A 25,741-nucleotide genomic window follows, 5' to 3' on the forward strand; every position below is an offset into this window, starting at 1 on the left:
GGGATTAGAACACCTGGAATATTCAGAGTAAGGCCTTAAAAGCAGTGTGCGGTATTTCCCTGGCAGCTCTGTGAGGGTTATGTGGAGGGAGGCTGGACAGGAGCAAGGAGAGAAGTTCTGAGCAGGACTTTATGACCCTCGATTTAGCCTCAATACTCAAGGGATATGATGTACTCCTGTTAGTAAAGGTGGCACCCTCCAGCGGTACAAGAGGTGAGGATAGGAAGCACACATCAAAATGGAATTTAAATTTAAAGGGAAGATAACACAAACAACAAAGACCCAGGACACACTGCCTTTGCAGTCACAGCATCTTTTATTGCAAAACAAAGTTACCTCCTACTGATTATTTAGTGCTTGGGCCTGAGATACTACGGATTCTGTGGTAAACAAACAAGTAAATGAGTCCAACCACCTCATTTTAAAACTGAGAATTGAAACCCAGACTGAGAACTCTGTCAGAAGTCACGTAGCTAGGTAACAACTTACAGGCAGCCACACCCATTTTTGCAGGTCCCAACAGTTCTCAAGATGACTATTAAGGTAATGTGATTATATATAAAGAAGAGGGTAGGCGGCGTCTGAGCTCTTGAACTCTGCTGCCAGGGCACAAATCCAACCACCCATAATGGCATAGGCAGGTCTCATTTCCTTCCCAATCCTCCTGGCATATGGTTATCGCTGTACTACAAATGACATGCCCCCGGAGAGTCTCTGAGCCCCAGCAGTCCTCAACTACAGCTGCCGTCACCGGAGTCACAGCAGTACTGCTTCATTGTACATCTGACATTACAGGTGCTTTCAACTGACAAAACGTTAGAGGTGGGGAAGGAGATAATCAGCGGGCAACCAACTGACTTGATTATTCTTTGCAGTTCTTTCAGCATGGCAGTGGTGTGCCATCGGGGGGCTGGGGTCAGCTGGTACCAGCTCAGAAGAGCCTACTAAGCGCCTCTCTTCCCAACACCACCTTCGGCGACATCAGCTTGGTAGCTTGAAATCTGCCATGGCAGAAATATGTACAACACAGAAAATGGCAAATGCTACAAACCAGTGCCCTTGTCTTGGAGAGTCAGTCATTAAATGTTTACCAGCATCACTGGTTCCTGGTGACGTTAGCGTATCTGAGATTTTGGTCCTCAGGGAGCAGAAACAAAGCCTTGCTCTTAATTCTTTGTAGAAGAAACACCATTACATCCTGCACAAACAGGCATTCACTGCTCTCGGAAAAGAGTATTTTGCATATCCTGCAGGGCTTCCAGTTTTCAGTTCCTAACTTGTTTTCTAGGAAAAAAACATCACCACTGTCACCATGGGCCCTGAATCTCATCCATTTCTGCATCCTCAAACATTTCACTCCATAAATTAATCCCTCTCTTCTATGGCATTCTTTCGACATACACCCATTCCCAAGTGTCACTCAATATTCTTTTGATTTTGTAAGAAGACCTCTTGATCCTACACTGTCCTTCCCTTCAGAGTCAAGCCTTCTCAAATGTGCTTATATCCTCCAGCTCCACTTCAGCTCCCACCCACTCCTCACCACACCAAATGGCTCTAAGGTCACAGATGACAGAGGGATCCAATCAACTGCCATCTCAGCCCTCACTCTGATCCCGCTACACTCCTTCCCCCATAACCACCATTCACTACGGTTTGCCTTCTACCTCTATGCCTGCTTTCTCCATATATGGGGCTCTCTCTTCTGTCCTGAAATGGTAATACAAATGCCTAGAAGCCCCACCTAACTGTCAGTTACAGATAATTCTGGCAGGATGTGATATTGGGGAATAAAGGATACTTTTTACTCTGTAAAATTTATAAGTTGTTTGAATGTTCCTAAAAATGTAGTACTTACATAGTTTAAAAATTAAGTGACCCCCCCCCAAAAAAATCCCATCATGCTCTACAAAACTCTCGTGGCCCACTATCAACATCAGCCCCAGGTCATTAGCTCTAATCTGTGCTGCTGTCACCCAAGTCTGTTCCAGTCCAGGCAACTCTAGTAAGCTCCAAATCTGAATACTCAGAAGCCTAAAAGCCACCTGCACCCAGCTCATCCACACACTTCGGACCAGCACTTCACACACCTCCCCTACACTCCTTCCCCTCTGGGCAGGGCATCTACAGCAGGCAGGCACAAATCCAATGCCTGAGGCCTGCTAGACTTTTCTTTAACCCTACCCCATGTCAGCCATGCTGATTCTGTGTTCAAATTCCCCTCAAATCTAGTCACTCTTCTTGATCCCCAAGCCACTTAATTCATACCCTTGCTTTTCACCTAAGTCAGGGCATAACCTAATTGGTCCCCCTGAGCGTAATCTCTCTTCTCCTCCAGTTTACACCACAAACTACAACCAGAAAAATCTTACTAAAAACACAAATTGAAACACATCAACCTCCTAAGTCCCCTCCACAAATCCCAAATCACCATATTAAAATATGCAACTGGTCACCACAGCATTGAAGAAATAATTCCAACAAAATTAAGACATTTCTGATCTTCCTCCACCAAGAGTTCTCATATTGCAGCCATGCTCAGTGACTTGCATTCCCCAGAATGTATTTCACTTTCACTCCACTTGTCTAAAGTCACCTGTGTTAAGCAGCTTTCTTTAAATGGCTCCTTCTTCCTGAAGGCTGGTCATGGATGCCCTGTTTTCTATGACACTTACCTAACCATGGCACTTACTACACTAACAGTCAACTTGTTGGTTTATGATAAGCTTCTAAAGACAAAATGTCTCATTTCTGTACCTCTACTGACTGACCGGGGCAGGAGGGGGTGGGGTGGGGTGGAGGGAGATTGGGGGAGCACAACTGAATATTCATAAATCTCAGTCTTGAAATGGACCTCAGAATTAATTCTGCTTCTTCCTCTAACCCTTCATCAAATGTGTTATCCTTTGTAACTACCTCACTAAGTGAGTATCAAGATCCAGCCTCTTGAATACCTCTTGTGATGGGGAAATCACTTATTAAACACTGAGACCAGTAAGGCCCCATCCCGAACATAAACGACAGAATTCACAAGAAGGAGTTCTCAGTGCACAGTCTGTTGACACCTTGTCTGACAAAATCAACCTGTGCCGTCATGTGGCTGGAAGTTGCTGGCTTTGATTCTCACAGGTCTCAGAAACACCAGGCAGAAAGAATGCTGCTAAAAATGAGAATGGGAAGAAGAGAGAGCCCTGTACCCAGCAAGAGGAGGCATGCGAGCCTAAGGTTAATGCCCAGGAGTTAAGTGGCACCCAGGGCGGGCACATCCAATGTTAAACATCTAACCTTTCAAGAATAATAAAGTTGGAACATTTTCATATAGTTAACACAACTGGGAATTTCCTCAAGCTCTTTTTACCCTAGCTCATACCTTCAATGTTTAAGCTCCGGAACTGCCACGTTGTTCAAAAGGAAAGTCTAATGGGACCATTTTGCCCTAACTTCAGGAGTCTAAGAGAACAGAGAAAACATGATTAAAGTCAATGATTTTATTAAGGGAGAAATAAGTTGCTCAAATGTTAAGTGGTTGTAGGCAAAGGAAAGAAGCACGTTAAAAGTCAGGTGCGTTGGTGAAGGAATCAGTACTAAAGGCCCTGCCCAACAAATAGTCTGAATCCAGGGTTTCCGTATTTCTCCACAGCTTGATCTCTCACGGGTCACTGGCTGTTCAAAAGATTCTGGAGACCAAATGAAATAGGATTCTTTTCATTATCAACCAAGAGTCTTTAGGTCTTCGCTCAGCCAAGGCATCCAGGTGAAAATATAATTTATGTTTCAGATTTGTCTGGAGAATTAAAAAGTTTCTTTCGCATTGCATCACCACGCTCCCTGCTCTTGGTCCTCTTTTCCTCGTACTGGAAAATAAAAAGAAGGGGGAGAAAAAGAGATTATATCGCCATTTATATCAAGTTAGTTAAATATTTTTAAATATCTGCAAAATAAAAATAATGTTTTTGCTGACAAAACTCTTATTTGTCTTTTATTTCACTAAATCTGAGATTGGAAAGTGACCTTAGAGGCTATCTAGTATTAAGTTCATTCAATATAGTATCTATATCCTAACAGATACTCAAGTCTTTACTGAATTAATTTCCTCTTGAAATATGAATTCAGCAAATAAGATGAATGAATTTTGTCCCTGCTCTCCATAACTCACAATCTGTAGAATTATTTCAACCTCTGATTGAACACTTCTAGTTATGAGGAGCTCATTACCTATTTAATTATTGTTCCAGTAATTGTTGCAAAATTTCTTATGTTGAATCAGTAAGGGCTTCCCAGTAAATTCTCCTACTGCCCTCTATTTCTTCTTGCCTGCTATATTCTTTCAAATGTCTGATTACAGATAACACACTCAAAATCTCTTTCTCAGGCTGAATATCGCTGGTTTCTCTACTGTTCACAGAATAGGGCTTCTACCTTCTAGTATCTATAAAGCATCTTTTATAAAGTACTTTAATATCAATATTCCTTATGAAAAATAACATAACCAGAATTCAATACAGTACTCCAAAAGAAGTCTGGCAGATGTGGACTATAATGGGCCAACTAGTTCTTATGACCTAGACACATTACATTTCTATAAATACGAATATCATTGAGAGAAACTGGCTCTTAGCAACCACATTATCCTATTGGTTTGTATAGGAACTTATAGGCAGCTGAACTTCCCAGGGGGGTTTGTTTGTTTTATCATGAATAGTCATTGAATCAGAGTCTCCCCAAATCCTATGTGTCTGTAATCAGTGGGATCTAAATGCAATTTTCACCTTAGAGGTTTTCAACTTAGTATTCGGATCTGGCTAGTAGATTACAAATAACAGGAAATACAGACAGAGCCTGGCATTTAGAAAAAGCACTTGTTTAAAGCAGAGAAATTTGAACATAAGTGTTCTTATATGTTCATATATATAGGTTTATAATATATATACCAGTACAGACATATTTTAAAGGTGAATGAAGAGTCCCTGGACAGAGAGGGAAAAAGTAAAAGGAAATCCAGGTTGAAAAAAGGAAAAAAAGTAAAAGCAAATCCAAGTTGAAAAAACTGAGTGTATGTGAACAGTGGACATCAAAATCTTTTAGGAGACAGAGATACAGAAAGAGGCCACAGAAAACAAAAAATTCGTGATAGAGAGCTAACCAGGGACTTGACCAGGTCCCCTCCCCTTCCTCCTGAGACAATGGTGTGGAGATTTCCAACTTTTGAGTTATTTCATCTTCTGGTCCAGTAACCTCAAATATTAAGGAGTTGGGCCAGATAATCTTTAAGAAGTTTTCTAAGTCTAAAAGTTTTGATTGATTGAAGGTTTCTAACAGAATGATATCTACCAGAATGATAGTTTTCAAACTATTTTTTCTTCCTCATCAAAGGGCCACTTCAAATTATACATGAAGCAATAGGTTCCTTTAACCAAAAGAATTCCTTTCATGTCATACATTAATTTTCCTCTTAAGATTGTTAAGGAAAAGGTGTGTTTCATTGCTTTAAGAAAATTAGGGATAAAAAAGCCACTACTCGCCCTGGCAGGGCAGCTCAGTTGGTTAGAGGGTCGGTCGTCCTGATACACCAAGGTTGCGGGTTTGATCTCTGGTCAGGTCACACACAAGAAGCAATAATTGCATAAATAAGTGGGACAACAAATCAACGTTTCTCTCTCTTTCTCTCCCTCTTCCTCTTGCTTTCTAAAAACAAATAAACAGAGCACAAGATACCTGCCCTGAGAAAAATATTTTATATCTATCTTTAATCACATGTTACCCCCAGCAATTAGGCTGTGAGGAGGGTCTCTGAACAGTAAATCTTCTGAAGATAATACTCTGTAGCAGGCCAATAAAATAAGTCATAGTGTAAATTAAAATACAGTCTATATTAAAACATATATTAAGATTATTTCCAAAGGCAGTCAAAATGGCCCCTGAATAAAAGAAGAAAAAAAAGGACAAATACAATGTTATTCACAAAACTCCACTGAAAACACAGATAGAATGGAAGGTCAATTAATCAAAAACAAAAGGGATAGAAACAGACACTACAAAGAAGTAATACTAGTGATTATTTCAATAAATGAACAAAAGCAACAACGCAACAGCAAAGACTGGGTCATCAGAACCGGCCAGACCCTATTTCTAGTTATAAGCTTCGAGGAACGAAGTACTCCAATGACATATCAAGGGAACGAACGGCAGGAAAAGAGCGCTAGACGCAACGTGGTAAACGAGAAAGCATCAAAAGCAGAGAGGAAATAAATGAGGGCAGGTTCAGAGGACTAAAGGATGAAAGGACAGAAAAATGTCTATACATCAGGTCATTAAGCAACATAAAAACCACACAGAGGACTTAAAAAATAAATCAAGGAGAAAATCGGAAATTTATATGAAAAACCTAGACAAAATAAGAGTATGTACAATCTTCTACCAAATATTCACTAACACCTCAGGACTACCTGGGAAGAAAATTTCATATGACCAATCACCAAGCCAATGGTAAAATCATTAAACTGTAGTAACAAAAAAATCTAAACTTAGGGAAAAAGCTATGTTACACAACTGAAAGTGAGAAATAAACAGCTATACCCAATAAAACAGTACAGTCTTTATTTTTCCATAATCTTATTTAAAAAGAAACAGAGCCCTAAGTTTAGTTTCCATCTAAATGAGCCTTTACATATTAAAAAAAAAAAAAACCCTCTTTTCAAAAATCAGTTTAAAACATTTATACATGTATATTTTTGTTCACACAAAGAAAATTATCACCCTTAACTCAGAACTCTGGAAAGTTCCTCTAACAGTAAAGACACTTTTTCTCCAGGAAGGAAAAAATTAAAAAAGAAAGCCCAAAGTAGAAAATACAAAAATGAAGAAAGTTAGATGCTGGGAAGCTTCAAATATTATATCTTCAAACTACAGAAAATGAAAGAAAGTTGGAAGACAGATTTTTAGTATAGATTTTTAAATGTTCTGGACATAAAACATCTGATGTACAAAACAAATGGAATTAGATTTCTTTTCAAAGATGTGAATGCACTCTGCTTGGTTAGCAGTACCTGTAAAAAGACAATGAATTAAGTATTTTGGCTATTTGCCCAAGTTGAAGTCTTAGCCTAAAATTGGGTTCAGGAGTCTTTCCAAGTAAGTCAAACTAGATCCCTATGGTTTATACATACCATGATTATAAAGAAATTCAAAATTCTAAAGCTGTAAAGAATCTAAGTCCACCCTCACCATGTTATATAAGGAAATTTAGGCCCAGAGTTTTAGTTACCTGCTGATTGATAGGTCTTTTTTGCTGAAGAGATTCAATTTGCCGAACATTTTAATTGAACAAAGACAATTATAGACCAAACTCCTACGAAGAGAATCCTCTTTTCCCATGGCATGTTTTTTTTTTTTCAGCTTTAATTTTATTTTTCAATTACAGTTACATTCAATATTATTTTGTATTAGTTTCAGGCATACTGTACAGTGGTTAAACAAGCAAATGCTATACGAAGGCAATTTCCCAAACTTTAAAATTCATCCAGAGGAATTACAGTGATTATAAAAAGGAAGTTGTTTTCATTAATGTGCATGCCAAACAGCAGTGATATTCTAAAACTGTCCCCAGAAGAGGTTTCCATTTCTCCCCTAGGTTTTAGGGGGGTACACACATATAAACTCAATTTTTCTCTGCTATACTAACATTTGGGAAAGAAATTTAACAATGGCAGTAATATATAATATTGTTCAAAATGTTCTGTTCTATTGTTGAACTATTTCCAATATTTTTTAACACTTTTCTTACCTCCTTCTTCAAGCATTTTCTCATCTCCCGATCAAGATCATTGCAATGGCCAAAAAATTTCAGAATGTTGTGCTAAAAGAAGAAAAGGGTAAAATATTTCATCTCATAATATGCTATAGTACAGAGAATTTAAAAACTTACTTAATGTGTTACCTTGTTAATAAGCAATAGTTAAATCACAAGTATAAATATCCAAATAAACATGCTTATCCTGGCTTCCCTAAAAGAGGAATAAATGCTCTACAGGTAGAAATAAAAAATTAGATGACTTTTCCTTGACAAATGTGAAGCCTATTAACCTGCCAAAACCTCATACTGACAGAGTGTAAGCAATCTTATTGCCTAATACCCTCTTCTTTGAGGGCGTGTTAAATTCATAGCGCAATCCACCCTCCATCACAGGGAGTAACGTCAAAGAGCAGTGTGGCCATATTAACACAAGAACTTCCTTCACCAGCAAACACTGTCCAATAGAAGAGCTACTTAATAAACACCTGATGCCAAAACCATTTTCTCATTTGCCCCCCTTCAAAATGTTATCAAAATAAATCAGAAACAAATAACACTTATTAGATGGCCCATATGGGCCACATAAATAAGCCACTAATTCACAATAAACAAAAATCTATGACTGAGGTTCAGTCTGCTTTATCTGAAAAGCAAAAATAAGAATACCCTAGTGGTTTCAAGTCCTAAGACTATTATCATGGCAATAAGTACCGTATTTTTTGGACCACAGGAAGCACCTAAGTTTTAGAGGAAAATAGGGGGAAAACCCGTGCCCTACCCACCCCCCAAGCTACATTCAGACTATAGACGCACCCCCATTTTCCCCCAAATTTGGGGGTTGCGTCTTATAGTCCGAACACTATGGTATGCTCCAAAGCAGATTAAGATGAATGAAGTCAAGAACCTGAATTTAGTAGGGCCATATTTAGTGTGTATACATGTCACAATTTTTTAAGGGTGGACTGGAGAGTGGGGTGATCTGGAAGGATGCCATAAATGCTGAACTTGTAGTTGTAGTAATAAGTAGATCTTTTCCTTTTCTTTCTAAGTAAGGCTTTCGTGGAAACCAGGTAATACATAATTAGTAAGCTATGTGTCATGCTATTTCTTTTTTCCTGATTGATTACCACTTTAAATGTACTTTTCTGGTCCACATTGGATAAATGGTCAGAGATTTTCTGGCAAGCATTTAAAATAGACTAAGAGCTCCTCCTGGTTACCTAATGACCTCTTCAAAATAAATATTTCCTGTGTAATTTTCCTAAATTACTTCCTTACAAACAAATAAGCAGAGACAATGCATTTTCACACACCTTCTGGTCAAGCAGAAATAACAGAAAGGATTAGACTTTTAGAATGCAAGGCAATATTTTATAGTTTAGATTACATGTATTCCTATCATCCCATAAACGTACAGCTTATATTAAAAATTCAAGAAAGGGGAAGATGGCAGCGAGATAGCTGGGAGTGGAGTCCACTTCCCCTCAACACCAGTGAAACACCTAGCTGATCTGAGGAGCAGAGCGAACAGTCAACGGTATTCCAGCATATATGAAGATCGAAGACCAAAGATAGAGGACATTGAAAGATCTGACAGTGAGACAATAAAACCTGGAGTGCTGAAAAGACCAGAGAGAGACCGTGTTACACCCATAAACATCAGCTCAAGACCAGTGAGCATAGGAGATTAAGGAGACAGCACCACTGAATCCCATTGGCATTCTACCATTGACGTTCATACCATAAACCCAGGGAGTCAGAATAGAGCAATTTAAGAAGCAGAGGCTAACAAGAATAGTCTCACAAACAATAGGAAGACAAAGAAACAATCCCCAAATGAAAGGAAAGGAGGAAGCCTCAGAAAGAATGCTAACTGAAAAAGAGGCAACTCAACTATCAGATACTGAGTTCAAAGCAATGGTTATCAGGAAGCTCACTGAGCTCACAGAGAACTACCAGAAACTACAGGGAAACTACAATGAACTCACTGCAAACTATATCAACATGACAAAGGAAATAGAAACTATCAACAAGAGCCAAGAGGAAATGAAGAATACAATTTCTGAATTGAAGAACACAGTAGAAGGAATGATAAGCAGACTTGATGAAGCAGAGGATCGGATCAGCGAGCTGGAGGACAAAGTAGAAAACAACACCCAGAAAGAGCAAGAAAAGGAAAAGAGGCTCAGAAAGAATGAAGAGGCAATAAGGGAAATGCAGGACAACATGAAACGTAACAATACCCGTATAATAGGAATACCGGGAGAAGAAGAAGAGCAAGGGATAGAAAACCTGTTTGAAAAAGTAACGATGGAAAATTTCCCTAATCTGATGAGAGAAAAAGTCACACAAATCCAGGAAACACAGAGAGTCCCAAGCAAGAGGAACCCAAAGAGGCCCACTGCAAGACACATCATAATTAAAATGGCAAAATTCCAAGACAAAGAGAGGATATTAAAGGCAGCAAGGGAGAAACAGGAAGTAACACACAAGGGAGCCCCAGTAAGGTTAGCAACTGACTTCTCAATGGAAACGCTCCAAGCCAGAAGAGAATGGCAAAAAATATTCCAAGTAATGAGAACCAGAGGCCTGCAACCAAGACTACTTTACCCAGCAAGGCTCTCAATCAAGATAGAAGGCCAAATAAAGAGCTTCCCAGACAAAAGAAGTCTAAAAGAATACACTTCCACCAAACCAGCTCTGCAAGAGATGCTAAAGGGACTGCTTTAAGGAAAGGAAGGAAAAGAGAAAGAGAGGAACACAGGTAGGAAAAAATGGCAATAACTACCTATGAATAATAACTACCTATCGATAATAACCTTAAATGTAAAGGGATTAAATGCCCCAATCAAAAGGCACAGAATAGCTGAATGGATAAGAAAGCATGACCCACACATATGCTGCCTACAAGAGACCCACCTCAGGACAAAAGACCTACACAGACTGAAAGTGAAGGGCTGGAAACAAATATTCCAAGCAAATGGACAGGGAAAAAAAGCGGGGGTAGCAATACTCATATCAGACAAAATAGACTTCCAAAGAAGGGCCATAAAGAGAGACCCAGATGGTCACTTCATAATATTCAAAGGAAGAATCCTCCAAGAAGACATAAACATTGTAAATATATATGCACCCAACATAGGAGCACCCAAATACATAAAGAAAATCTTGAAGGACTTCAAGAAAGATATTGACAGCAACACAATTATAATAGGGGATTTTAATACCCCACTGTCAAAAAGGGACAGATCTTCTAAACAAAATATCAACAAAGATATTGTGGCATTGAACAAGGCCTTGGATGAAATGGACTTAACTGATATATATAGAGCCTTTCATCCCAAAGAAGCAAAATACACATTCTTTTCAAGTGTACATGGAACTTTTTCAAAGATAGACCACATGATAGGACACAAAGCAAGCCTCAACAAATTCAAGAAATTTGAAATCATATCAAGCATTTTCTCTGACCACAGGGGACTGAAACTAGAAACCAACCCCAAAGGAAAAAACCCAAAACACTCAAAATCATGGAGACTGAATAGCATGCTATTAAACAATGAATGGGTCAAGAACGAGATTAGGGAAGAAATCAAAACCTTTCTGGAAACAAATGAAAATGAACTCACAACAACCCAAAACCTATGGGACACAGCAAAGGCAGTCCTGAGAGGGAAGTTCATAGCAATACAGGCCTACCTTAAGAAGATAGAAACATTTCAAACAAACAACCTAACCCTACGCCTACAAGAACTCGAGGAACAACAACAAAGACAGCCCAGAGCAAGCAGAAGGAAGGAAATAACCAAGATCAGAGCAGAGTTAAATGACATAGAGACTAAAAGCACAATTCTAAGGATCAATGAATCCAGGAGCTGGTTCTTTGAAAAAATAAACAAAATCGACAAGCCTTTAAGTAGGCTCATCAAGAAAAAAAAGAGAGAGGACCGAAATAAACACAATTAGAAATGAAAGAGGAGAGATTACAACTGATACCATAGAAATACAAAGGATTGTAAGAAATTACTACGAAGAACTGTATGCCAAGAAATTTGAAAACCTAGGTGAAATGGACACATTTCTAGAAAAATATAATCTTCCAAAACTGAATGAAGAAGCAGAAAACCTGAACAGACCAATAACAGCAGACGAAATTGAAGCAGTCATCAAAAAACTCCCAACACACAAAAGCCCTGGACCAGATGGTTTCACAGGAAAATTCTACAAAGCATTTAAGGAAGAGCTAACCCCTATCCTTCACAGACTATTCGAAAAAATCCAAACTGATGGAAAACTCCCAAACTCTTTTTATGAAGCCAGCATCATCCTAATCCCAAAACCAGATAAAGACACAATGAAGAAAGAAAACTTCAGGCCAATATCGCTGATGAACATAGACACTAAAATTCTCAACAAAATATTGGCAAACCGCATCCAGCAATACATTAAAAAGATCATACATCATGACCAAGTGGGATTCATCCCAGGGATGCAAGGATGGTACAATATTTGCAAATCAATAAACATAATACATCACATCAACAACAGCAAAGACAAAAATCACATGATTATATCAATAGATGCGGAAAAAGCATTTGATAAGATACAGCACCCATTTCTGATAAATACACTCAGCAAAGTGGGAATAAAGGGAGCATTCCTCAACATCATAAAGGCCATGTATGAGAGACCTACAGCCAACATCATACTCAATGGACAAAAACTTAGAGCTTTCCCACTAAGATCAGGAACAAGACAAGGATGCCCTCTCTCACCACTCCTATTCAACATAGTACTGGAAATCCTAGCCATAGCAATCAGAGAAGAAAAAGCAATAAAAGGCATCCAAATTGGAAAGGAGGAAATGAAACTGTCACTGTTTGCAGATGACATGATAGCGTACATGGAAAATCCTATGGACTCCACCAAAAAACTACTCGATCTAATAAATGAATTTGGCAAAACAGCTGGATACAAAGTCAATACTCAGAAATCAAAGGCATTCCTGTACACCAACAACGAAACTGCAGAAACAGAAATCAGGAAAAAAATCCCATTTGATATAGCAACAAGAAAAATAAAGTACCTAGGAATAAACCTAACCAAGGAGGTGAAAGACCTGTACTCAGAAAACTACACAACACTGAAGAAAGAAATTAAGGAAGATACAAACAAATGGAAGCATGTACCATGCTCATGGATTGGAAGAATTAACATCATCAAAATGGCCATACTAACCAAAGCAATTTATAGATTCAATGCAATCCCTATTAGAGTACCCATGACCTATTTCACAGATATAGAACATTTCAGAAATTTATATGGAACCATAAACGACCCCGAATAGCTGCAGCAATTTTGAGAAAGAAGAACAAAGCAGGAGGGATCACAATACCTGATATCAAACTGTATTACAAGGCCACTGTAATCAAAACAGCCTGGTACTGGCATAAAAACAGGCACATAGACCAATGGAACAGAACAGAGAGCCCAGAAATAAACTCAAGCCTTTACGGTCAATTAATATTTGACAAAGGAGGCAGGAGCATAAAATGGAGCAAAAACAGCCTCTTCAACAGATGGTGTTGGGAGATCTGGACAGCTACGTGCAAAAAAATGAAACTTGATCACCAACTTACGCCATACACAAAAATAAACTCAAGATGGATAAAAGACTTAAATATAAATCGTAACACCACAAAAGTCCTAGAGGAAAACATGGGCAGGAAAATCTCAGACATTCCACGCAGCAATGTCCTCACAGACATGTCCCCTAAAGCAAGGGACATAAAGGAAAGAATAAACAAATGGGGCCTCATCAAAATAAAAAGCTTCTGCATGGCTAAAGAAAACAGCATTAAAATGAAAAGAGAACCAACAGTATGGGAAAACATATTTGCCAATGATACCTCAGACAAGAGCCTGATCTCCAAAATATATAAAGAACTCACACGACTCCACTCCAGGAAGACAAACAACCCAATTAAAAAATGGGCAAAGGACTTGAACAGACACTTCTCCAAGGAAGACATACAGAGGGCCCAGAGACATATGAAAAGATGCTCAGCATCACTAGCCATCAGAGAGATGCAAATTAAAACCACAATAAGGCACCATCTCACACCAGTCAGAGTGGCCAACATAAACAAATCAACAAACAAGTGTTGGAGAGGATGCACAGAAAAGGGAACCCTAGTGCACTGTTGGTGGGAATGCAGACTGGTGCAGCCACTGTGGAAAACAGTATGGAATTTCCTCAGAAAACTAAAAATGGAACTGCCCTTTGACCCAGCAATTCCACTGCTGGGATTATACCCTAAGAACACCGAATCACAAATCCAAAAGAACCTATGCACCCCAATGTTCATAGCAACACAATTTACAATAGCCAAGTACTGGAAGCAACCTAAGTGCCCATCAGCAAACGAGTGGATCAAAAAACTATGATACATTTACACAATGGAATTCTATGCAGCAGAGATAAAGAAGGAGCTTATACTCTTTGCAACAGCATGGATGGAACTGGAGAGCATTATGCTAAGTGAAATAAGCCAGGCAGTGAGGGACAAATACCATATGATCTCACCTTTAACTGGAACATAATCAATAGAAGAAAAAAGCAAACAAAATATAACCAGAGACATTGAAGTTAAGAACAATCTAACAATGGGCAGGGGGGAATGGGGAGGGGAGAGTGAGGAGAGGGGATTACAGGAACTACTATAAAGGACACATGGACAAAATCAAGGGGGAGGGTGGGGGAGGGAGGTAGGTTCAGCTGGGGTGGGGTGGAGGGATGGGGAGAAAAGGCACACAACTGTAATTGAATAACAATAAAAAATTAAAATTAAAAAAAATTCAAGAAAAAAACTAATTTATATTTTCACTTTTACCTCAACATTAAGCCCAAATAAGAAGTATACTCTTGTGACATTATGTGTAAAACCCAACATGCCCAGCGAAAGTGGTAAAGGACATGCCCACATGCATGTGCACTTCTCCTGTACACAGCATAAGCTTCTCATGCCTGATGTCTATTTCTAGAGAACCAAACTGGCTTAGCCATTGATTTAAGAAGTGAATCAATCCATTAATGTTTGGAAGACAATGACCCAGGCACTAGGATACAGCAGTGAGCAAGGAGGACCTGGGTATGTCCTCACACAGCACACAGTCAAAGGGAGGAGACAAATAATGACATGACTGCTATACAACAATGTTTTGTGAAGTACAGTCCAGGGACATCCAAGAGTTCTCAAGACATTTCTAGGAGATGCATAAGGTAAAAACTGTTTTCCTAATAATTGAAGATCTTATTTGTTTTGTTCACTTTCATTCTCTAACAAGGGTACAGTGGAATTTTCCAGAAGCCACATGAGTGTAATGTCATCGCAGATTGAATGGAGAGGCAGCTATGAGAATCCAGCTGTATTCTATTAAATCAGGCATTAAAGAGAATTGCAAAAATGTACAAGCAATGTCACTCTTTTTTTTTTGTCTTGGAAACTAAGAGCTTTTTATAAAAAATAACTGTTAACATTTTATTATCATTTTAAATAAATTATTTTTTAATTTCTCAGTTTCAATTTCTAAATTCAGCAAATATTGATATATACAGCCTATGTAAACAAAGTTCTCTGTGGTCCTGAATAATTTTTAAGAGTGTAAAGGAATCCCGAGACCAAAAAGTATGAGATTTTCACAAAGTAGGAAGTACATATATTTTGTATGGTATTATTGGAGTAGAGTGACTATCACAAGAGAAGCAATACGAGGAAAGAAGAGGAAATGACAAATTAAGCTGAATAAAACCTAGGAGATTATAAATAGTCTAGCAAATCAGAAGTGAGGACAGTGAAAAAGGCTCTGAGTTAAGCAAAGGAAAAAGCAAGTACACAGGCTTGTAGGAGAGAAAATGCTCCAGGGCAACTGCAGAAAAGCACACAGGAATGAGGCGAAGACCGGACGCACAGGACAGTGGTGAGGCCCAAGAGGTACGGAGGCACCAGTTTCAAGAAGGTCTTGCAACACCAAGTAGACATGAAGATTTTATAGACAAAGGGAGCTATTAAAGGGGAACAATGATTAAACTTACATTTCAGAGTCACTCTAGATCAGGGGAGTCAAACTCATATTCACTGGGGGACACATCAGCCTCACGTTTGCCTTCAAAGGGCGGAAATAATTTTAGGAATGTATAAATGTAACTACTCCTTAACTGTTAAGGAGCTGAAATTACAATGTGGCCTTTTGAAGGCAACCGCGAGGCTAATGTGAGACCCCCAGTGAAAATGAGTTTCACGCCCCTGCTGTAGATGCACTATGGAAAGTGAATTAAGACAGAAGAGGACAAAAGAGTCAGGGGACCTAACTTTGAAATCAAGTGGTGTTAAAAGATATACAGATATATAGATATATCTATATATATCTATCAGTAGAACAGACCAGAGAGCCCAGAAATAGACCCACTAACCTATGGTAATTGACTTTTGGCAAAGGCACCAAGGTAATTTAGTGGAGAAAGAATAGTCTATTCAATAAATGATGCTGGAATAATTAGGTATCCATAGGTAAAGACAGAAACCTTGACTCATATCTCACACCATACACAAAAATTAAAACTTGAAGTGAATCAGAGACATAAATGTATAAGCTGAAACTATAAAATTTGGAAAAGAAAAAATGGGAAATCTTTGTGACTAGGAAATATATAAGATCCTTAAAACATAAAAAATACAAACAAAAGAAAAGAACTGGTAACTTAGACTTCATCAAATTTATAATTGCTCTTCAAAACACATCCATAAGAAAATGAAAAAAGGATGTCACAGAAAAGGATGGGAGAAAAGATTCACTATCAGACAAAGGACCTGTATGCCCAATGACAAACTAATTCTAACAACTGAATAGTAAGACAAACAACTCAATTTTTAAATATTGACAAAAGACTTTATATGAATGGCCAATAAGCACATAAAAAGATACTTAAAATCATTGACCATCAAGGAAATACAATTTAAAACCAAATGAGATACTACTACATACCCACTGAATGGTTAAAGTTAAAAAGACTTACGATATCAATTCTTAATTTAAATGGATGGTGAAAATTATTTGCCTGAAGTATATTATTCATCCACAATATTCTCTGAACTATAAAAAATATCTGACTTCGCAGGTTAGAGGTTTTACTTACATTAACTTCAGTCTTAAAACTTTGCTCATTTAATCATAGTGAAGGTACAGGGAATAAGAAGCATAATTGTTAGGTACAAAATAGGCAGGAGGATGTCAAGAATAGTACAGGAAACGGAGAAGCCAAAGAACTTACATGCATGATCCATGAACATGAACTAAGGGGGCAGGGAGGAATACTGGAGGGAACAGGGGTACCAGGTAAAGGGGGATAAAAGGGAGGGAAAAACAACAGGACAACTGTAATAACATAATCAATAAAATATGCTTTAAAAATAAATAAATCATACTTATTACTATTAAAATTTGACGTTATCTAGTGTTCATGGATCTCATGAAGAAACTAATGCATCATGCAAAGTTAAAGAATAATACAAATGCCCTGTATCACCGTCTCATGCATCAGATATATGAAAAAAGCTAAATATTCGACATCTGTAAAAATATCAGCTCAATTTAATGCATTCCAAAAATGGGCTTCTTTGTTATTTTGGTTTTAACCATGGAATTTTACTTCCATTCCACTAATAGTAAACCAGTCAAATCAGGTCTATCATAACTTAAATTTATCAACATCTAATTATAAAAATGTTTCAACTTCCTTTAAACACAGAATGGGAGACATCAAGGAACAGAAAATCTTAGACTAACTCAATTATGCTCAGAAGAGTCAGAGCTGAACATAATTGTTTTAGTGCTCCATAATCAGGACAAGTATTTTATTTTAAGGACATGGATTCTAAATATTAAATCATTTCAAAAGATTCCTAACAAACTTTCATCCTTGAATTTTTAATCATAAAAGTGGTTTCTCAAAAATCACAAGCATCAGCTGCCAATCTTTACTAAGCTAAGACATTATCATTCCCTTCCATTAGTGGAGGTAACATTTAAATTACATCAGTGTGTTACACATTAAGTTTCACTTTTACTTTATGATAATTTTTCTGAATGCTTACATTTTTGTGACAATCCTTAAGTAAGTTAATCAAGACGTTGCATTCTTCAGTGTGCAAGTGTGGAGATAAGTCAGGATGCATCTTTAGGAGGTGTTGGAGCACAGCTGAGCAACCTGTGGATACAAGAGCGTCCTGAATATGTGTGACTGTGTTTGTTAATGCAACCTAAACTATTTTCACATTTTCAGTAACAACCTCCAATGACCTTTATCAGAATAGAATGTTGGCCTTAGGCAAATTATTCAACTTGAGCTGGTTCCTTATCTAAGGATTTAACAGATTCAGAATTTATCAGGAATGTTGAGAGAACATGCAGGTTCAGAAACAAGCAGGACTCCTCAACAGACCTGACCCTGGAAACATGGTTAAGTGCTCAAACAGAAACATCCTACCTGTATCAGTAAGCCCCACATTCCTGAAACTGATTACAACTCACTTTGTTTGGATAAAATTCTACCAATTAAGAGAATTGGCTTATTAATCCTTTAAAAATGTGTATTCCTCTGAGAGAATTAAAGGGAAAATTAGTCATCTCACATTAGTGTGAATTAATGTAGACTGCTTTCTTCCTAACTTCCGCCTAGGAAAATCTAACTAGACAATGAAAAGAGACAAGATGCGGATGGAAAATACATTTTTCAAATTTAGCAGATATATCCATAAAAATGTGATTATTACAATACAACAAGAGACTGAAATCCTTGAAATTGGCTTAATTAGTTCACTCACATAGAAAATTATCAGCTAAGGTCAAAGGAAAAGCACTATTTTGAGGTGTGTGCTATAGTTATGTAGCACAATACACCTATTGTCTTTTATAAACCTGTTTCTTTTAACTCATAAAAAGTATCAAAAGAAAAAAAGACCCAAACCCAATTAACTGCGGTAATCTTTTAAAAGTTCTAAGAAAGAAAACAGGAGAAAATTACAACCTTAGTTCGGGGAAAAAGTTCTTATACACATAAAAAGCACAATCCATAAAAGAAAAAAAACTGGTAAAAGGCCATCAAAATTTTAAAATTTTCCTGATTCGAAAAAAACCAATAAGAAAATGGAAAGACAGGCCACACTTTGGTGACATGTGAATGTAGGTTCATCAATTGTGATAAACATACCATTCTGGGGGGGAATGTTGATAGTGAGGGAAGTTGTGAGTATGTGGGGGCAGAGGGTACATGAGATCACTCCACTTTTTGCTCAATTTGGCTGCAAACCTAAAACTGCTCTAAAAAAATAAAATCTACTACAAGCCACAGACTACAAGAAAATATTTGCAAGTCATATGATAAAGGACTTGCATCTATAATAATAAAGAATGCTTACAAACAATCCAATTTAAACATTAAAATGGACCCCCTAAAAATGAACAAAAGATGTGAATAGATACTTTACTGAAGATGATACAGGACTGGTTAATTAAGCACCTGAAAAGATGCTGAACACCATGAGTCCTCAGGGAAATGCAAATTAAAGCCACAATTATATACTACTCTGTTGGGAACTAGCCTGCCTGGTTTCAGAAACTGTAATCCCCAGCGGCTAAGGGTGAGTAAAAAGACCTTGGGACCAAAAACCATTAAGGAGACAAAGCTTATCTCCCTGGCAGGGATGCAGCTTCTGTCCCCTTCACTTCACCCTGCCTGGCCCAGAGCAGATGACCGGTTAGCCAATGATGGGTAAGATTCCACAAGGGAGGGACGACCTAAGACGGGCAAAGTACGGAGGGGGCCCTCAGGGAAGGACTTGGGAGGCTAGTGAAAAAGGGGGTGATGGACCCTCACCCCTCAGCTTTGACATAGCCTGAGTCCTCATTCTGTCTGCAAGAAGTCTCCTAATCCCTTGGCTGCCTTACTTCCCCTACTTGACTTAAGCCTAAAACAATGCCAGAGGTGGGTGCCGCCCTGTGCTGGAAAGGGTGTGTTCCCCAGGGCGATCAGGCCTAGGAAAGAATGCATAAGTCCTATGAAACCTACTTTGCTAATACCCTCAATTTAAATGATAAGGGTCCAAGCATGAAATGAGTTTGTTTCCCAAAGTTTTATGGCCCTTTAGCTATCTGACCCTGACTCAAAATAAGCCCTCAGAGTTTTTTGAATGTTATCTATTTGATCATTACTGCCTGACAATGACTTGATGAGCTATACTATATACCCTGTATTCCTATGCAAATTAAACCCAATAAAAGCCCATTTAGGAAAAGGCTCCTGGCCCTTCTCTTTTGAGAGATCGGCTACCTCTCCCCACCTTCGGGAAGAGCACCCCCCACACTACTCCACATCCACCAGAATGCCTACTACCAAAAAGGCAGACAATGCCAAGCACTGGTTAGACTGTGGAGAAAATGGACCTTATGCATTGCTATGGGGAATGTAAAACAGCACAGACACTTGGGAAGACCATTAACAGTTTCTTAAGAAGTTAAGCACAAACTTACCGTTTAACCTGGAAATTGCACTCCTAAGAATCTTCTCAAGGGAAATGAAAACATACGGCGTGGGGCAAAAGTAAAATCACAGTTGTGAGCACATGAAACACAGTTTACTCTTGTATTATTTATAAGTATTGTATTATTTTCCACATGAACAACTGTAAACCTACTTCTGCTTCACCCTGTAGTGTATCCACACAAAGATAGGTATGTCAACGTTCATAGCATTATTCATAACAGCCAAGACTGGAAACAATCCAAATGCCAATAACCATGTAATTGGATAAAAATGTAGTATATTTACACAATGGATTACTATTTTTCAGTTAAATGAAATTAACTGATACATGTGCCAACATAGATGAACCTCGAAAGCACTAAGCTAAATGAAAGAAGCCAGATTCAAAACACTATGCTGTATGATTGCATTTATATGCACTGTCTAAAAAAGGCAAATTTGTAGACAAAAAGCTGATCATTGGCTGCCTAGATCTGAAGGTAAGAGTGCGGAATTATCTTGCAAATGGACACCAAGAAATTTTGGGGGTTGATGAAAATATTTTAAAATAAGACTGGAGTAATGCTTGTACAATTGTATAAGTTTACTAAAATCACTGAATTCACTTACATTGGGTATATTGTATAAAATGTAAATTATACCTTAACAAGGCTGCTAAAACCAAGCTGAGAGAATTTCAAACTGCCCATCCACCTTTCACTCCCAACAAATAAAATCCTTAAAAACGTCTAAACCAATAATTCCAAAGAATCATAATATACTGACTATTTCAGATTTCAACTTACAAAAAATACCAGTAGATCACTATTTCATTGAATAACTAACACACCCACACCCACACCCACAAAATATACCATAGCCAAAGACTGAAAATTTGCCCTGGCTGGTGTGTCTCAGTGGATTGAGCTCCAGTCTGCGAACCAAAGGGTCACCAGTTCGGTTCCCAGTCTAGGGCAGATGCCTGGATTGAGGGCCAGGTCCCCAGTGAGGGGTGTGCGAGAGGCAACCACACATAGACATTCCTCTCCTCTTTCTCCCTCCCTTCCCCTCTCTCTAAAAATAAATCAAATCTTTAAAAAAAAAAAAAAGAAAAGAAAGAAAATCAGGGTGTTTTGCCCAGCTGAATATTTGAAATGGAAATTGAAAATATAGCCTAGTTCAAGTCTTTTTTGCCTGCCACTGACTACAAAGTCTTTTTAATGATATAAATTTTTGCCTCAGAAAAATGAGGTCTCATACAGTACAGCAATTTAAGTCATCTAATTCTGTACCAATGTATAGTATCAGTTATCTGGTTTCTGCCTCACTTAATCTTCTAAAGGAAAATGTACACTGGTTGAGTCACCTAACAAATGACTTTAAAATTTTATTTTGTAACATATTTGACAACATATTTTTTGCATATTTCTGTCAACCAGTCCTGAAATTTATGCTTTTACAGTTCAGAGACAAGCTTATGATGTACTGAAATGACTTAATTGGCAAAGTAAACACCTGAGAAGTACTTGGCTGCAGCGGTAAAAATATACATACATGTTGTATATAAGCATAAAAATGCATATTATGATATAATGACTATAAAACAATGGCATTGTCCTTAGAACACACTTAAATGAGTGCTGATACCTTCCACTAGTCATCTTTAAAAGCCTATTCTAATAACACTATTATAATTCAAGTAATTATTATGAACTAAAGAAAACCTAAATATATATTCCAATTCTTTATTTTTTAATTTCAAAGCCATAAGAATATATCTACATTATTAATGTGCAAAATAATTTGTTAAACACTATATGTAGGCACAAGTCTAATAATCCTCCCAATAACTATAGGAGGTAGGTACCTTTTACATTTCAGTTGAATCATAAGAAATTGCCTTTTTGTACATCAAAATATGCATTACCCACATTTTCATGGCAAAACTAAGCCCAGCCACACAGTAAGTGGCAGAGTTACTATATAAGATAATCTCTCACCATGGCAGATTTTTTCCCCATGTTCATAATAGCAAAAACATACCTTCCCAGTGGTTTGTGAATGAAATAAAGTCAGACAGCAAAACACTACTATTTCCCATATAGCCTCTGGTTGGCTACAAGTTCAACAGGCACTAACTCTAGACCTAGTTTCCAAAGAAGTCAATGTAATATTGATATTATCCTGGATTATTATAAATAGAGTGTCTGTCTACACTAAGAAAAAAAACAGGACTATACTCGTCCTGATCGGCCATGTCCAGAATATTCACAATTCGAATATTCCTGGGAAGAGTGCTCAGGAACTAGTAGCTCTGTCACTAGATTTAAACAAGAAACCATTAATAAACTTGGTAGTATTTGCCAACTTAGGGAATCCCCCAACAGAGGAGACAGATAAAAGGAACAACTTGGTTAAGTTCCTTAAGGGAGAAGATGCTCTGAAGGCAAAAATTGTGGATTCAGCTATTCACATGCCGTACTACTTTGTTTACTTGATCTGAGACCTAAGTCTCTTCTTTCTAAAAATGGAATTAACTCTTAACCTATTATCTCTGTGATATCATGAGGTTTAAAATAACATGCGAGAGTCTCTGAAACAGTAAACAGTGCGTGTGACATGGAAAGTATTACATGTATATCTGAAATACTCTGTCACATAATAGAGGGAGTTCAATGGAATTTACTCTGAGGTGTTTCTGGAACAGGACTGGAAACCAAAGGGTGGAAGTTACAGAAGCAGCTGTCATCTCATGGACCTGTCCAACAATGAAACAGGCCGCTACCTGAAGCTCTCGCTTATCTGTCCAAACGTGCCCCAGAGAGACTGGCTACATCAATTAAGGATGCCACAGAGTATACTGTACCACTGCATTCTGAAGTTTCTTATCAAATCTAAGCTCACAATTAAATGACTTTAAGCTATTTCCAAAATCAAAATTCACATTCATATGATAAACACCTGCTACTAACAGGAATATAGAAAACAATTTCAAAAGGACAGTGCCTAGGTATTGTGAACAGAGGCTGCACCGCTGAAACCAAGGTAAAGGAAATATCCATTTGTGATAAGCCTTTATGCATGGGTGTTTAGAGTGAGAAACAGGGATAAAGTTCATTATCATTCAGTTAAAAAACAAAAGTTCAGTCCCACTGGCACTCAGAAAACATCAGAAGGGTTAACTTGTCACAATGACAACACTTCCCTCCCCATACCAACTCCACCCACTTCCCCAAGTATGCACAAATTGACACCAAAGCAGTCAGCTGAAACTCTTAAAAATGTTCAGCTGTGACAATTTGATGTTTTGATAAGTGGCCAACAGGTCCCTAAATAGCTATTTTAACTTTTACTGGGGGAGTAAGCTGAGAGGGTAGAAGCAGTAGGGTACTCTCACTGACAATATAAAAATTAGTCTTACTTTAATCACTCCTTTACTTCATCCTACCAAGACTTGGAGATAAAATATTCCTAATGAGTATTCTATGGTAGAAGATTTCAACCACCAGGTGGCACCATCTCAGAAAATAAATAAACCAAAAGTAAGCAATAAGCAACTTTAGTAAAGGGTGTAAAGCACTTCAGCAAATCTATAATTACATGGGAGAAAGCCCGTATTTTAATGCCCCTTCTGTTTTCTTTAGAAAGAGTTTGCTATTGTGTGGCTGTACCAGAAATAAATTTATGCTACAGTTGCAAATCCTAACGTCATTTAGGATTTGTCAAGCAGAAGACTAGGCCAGAAAGGTCTCTGAAAAATCTGTTCTCCAGAAAAACCTGTAAATTAATAGTTAAAGCTTTCTAAAACACATCTTTTAAAGCCTACATTTCTGAAAGCACTAGAACTAGTAAATTAGTATTTCTCTAAGTATCTTAAACTATGCACCATACTCCACAGAGGTAGCAAACATACCAGATAACAGGAGACTACGGAACCCTACCCACTGCTACTTCCTTATGACAGCGGCAAGGTTTAGACCAAATCTAAACAGGTGCTCTAAGTAACTGCTGTGCCCAAAGCACAGATCATGCCCACCACTACTGAGAGCAACCCCTAGGCTTCACCGGGGAGGGCTGTATAGGAATCTAACTTCCATCACACAGTTTCTTAAGGAATGGGCAAAGTTGTAGCTTTCCCTGAACACTTACTCGGCATTTGCTAGGTGCTGAGCACTCTGCCAAATCACATGAATTTCAGGGGGGAAAATTAGTCCATACACCTCAAAGAACGCACAGGCTAATGAGAGAGCATTCTTGTAAATACATATAGTAAATGCTCACTGAATGTTGAGTTTAGGATTATCATAGAAATGAAAATTGGTTCAGACCTCAACATAGGATTTTTTTTTTTAAGATTGGAGATGAGGCTCTTTTTAAATCAGCTGAACAAATGCAAGAGCCTGTACACGTAAGAGATACAAAGGGTGTCACAACAAAAACCTTTGCCAGCGCAAACTTCTTTTATGCATTTAAAATTGTAAATTAAGCTTTCCAGAATTCGCATTTACTTAAAGCACCTATTGGGAAATGACAGGCACGGTAATCTTTAAACCGAATAAAAGGATATGAACGTCTACACTCCTTGAAAAGTGTACTGATAGGGATTTTATGAGATTCTCTCTTCGCAGGACGGATTGGTGGCAACTTTCACTGCAGCTGAGATGCGCCCTAACGGGCTCCTATCTTCTACCTGCAAATTCTAAACTACATAACCAATAACAATAATCACACAATGTACTGAGCGCTCACCGTGTCAAACACTGTGCTAAGGTCTTCCCTTCTCACAATCTATGCCATGGGTTTATACCATTTTACAGGAGAGGCAGCCGAGGCTCAGGGAGCGCAGAAGCCCGCCCAAAGTCACGAGGCTCGAGAGTGGCGGCGCAGACTGCAGAAGAAACATCTAGGACAAAGCCTGCCCTCAACTACTAGCAGGTCCTCAGCAAAAGCCTGGGGTGGAGAGCTCTGGTAGCACCTGTAGCCTCCCTGACAAAATCCCCAGCGCGGAGGCAACTGCCGCCCCGAGGACCCGGCCTTCCCGATGACAACCTCCAAGGGCGACAGAAAGTCCCGACAGGACGCTGCCCTGGGGGGCGCACGAGAGCAGGGGATGAGAGAAGAGACAGTGGGTGTTCCGCGGGCTCCCAGGACGCCGCGGTCAGGAGAGCGCACCTCTGAACCCCCAGACTCACCCGACTCGCGGACACAACAGGAGAGCTGAAGCGGTATTCACCAGCGAAGGCTCCTCACCCAAAACGAGGGTTGCCTGGGCACCAGGGCCAGGGGAGCTCCAGGTAGGGAATGCTCCTACGCACTTTACAGCTGACCTGCTACGCCGGCCCCCGCCGCTGGCCGCCTCAGAGGCGCAA

At 38.6% G+C, this 25,741-nt stretch overlaps 1 protein-coding gene across 1 annotated transcript; it reads right to left on the reverse strand.

The window, feature by feature from the left end:
• Window positions 1-3,473: 3,473 nt before the first annotated feature.
• Window positions 3,474-25,732, reverse strand: CMC2 (C-X9-C motif containing 2). Its single transcript, XM_024556048.3, has 4 exons — window positions 25,565-25,732; window positions 17,947-18,059; window positions 7,784-7,855; window positions 3,474-3,854 (listed from the first exon to the last, which is right to left on the reverse strand). Exons 2-4 carry the CDS (start codon window positions 18,025-18,027, stop codon window positions 3,768-3,770), a joined length of 240 nt encoding a protein of 79 aa, XP_024411816.1. The 5' UTR covers window positions 18,028-18,059; window positions 25,565-25,732; the 3' UTR covers window positions 3,474-3,767.
• Window positions 25,733-25,741: the final 9 nt, after the last annotated feature.

Source organism: Desmodus rotundus, chromosome 12, assembly GCF_022682495.2.
Source record: "Desmodus rotundus isolate HL8 chromosome 12, HLdesRot8A.1, whole genome shotgun sequence".
NCBI lineage: Eukaryota > Metazoa > Chordata > Mammalia > Chiroptera > Phyllostomidae > Desmodus > Desmodus rotundus.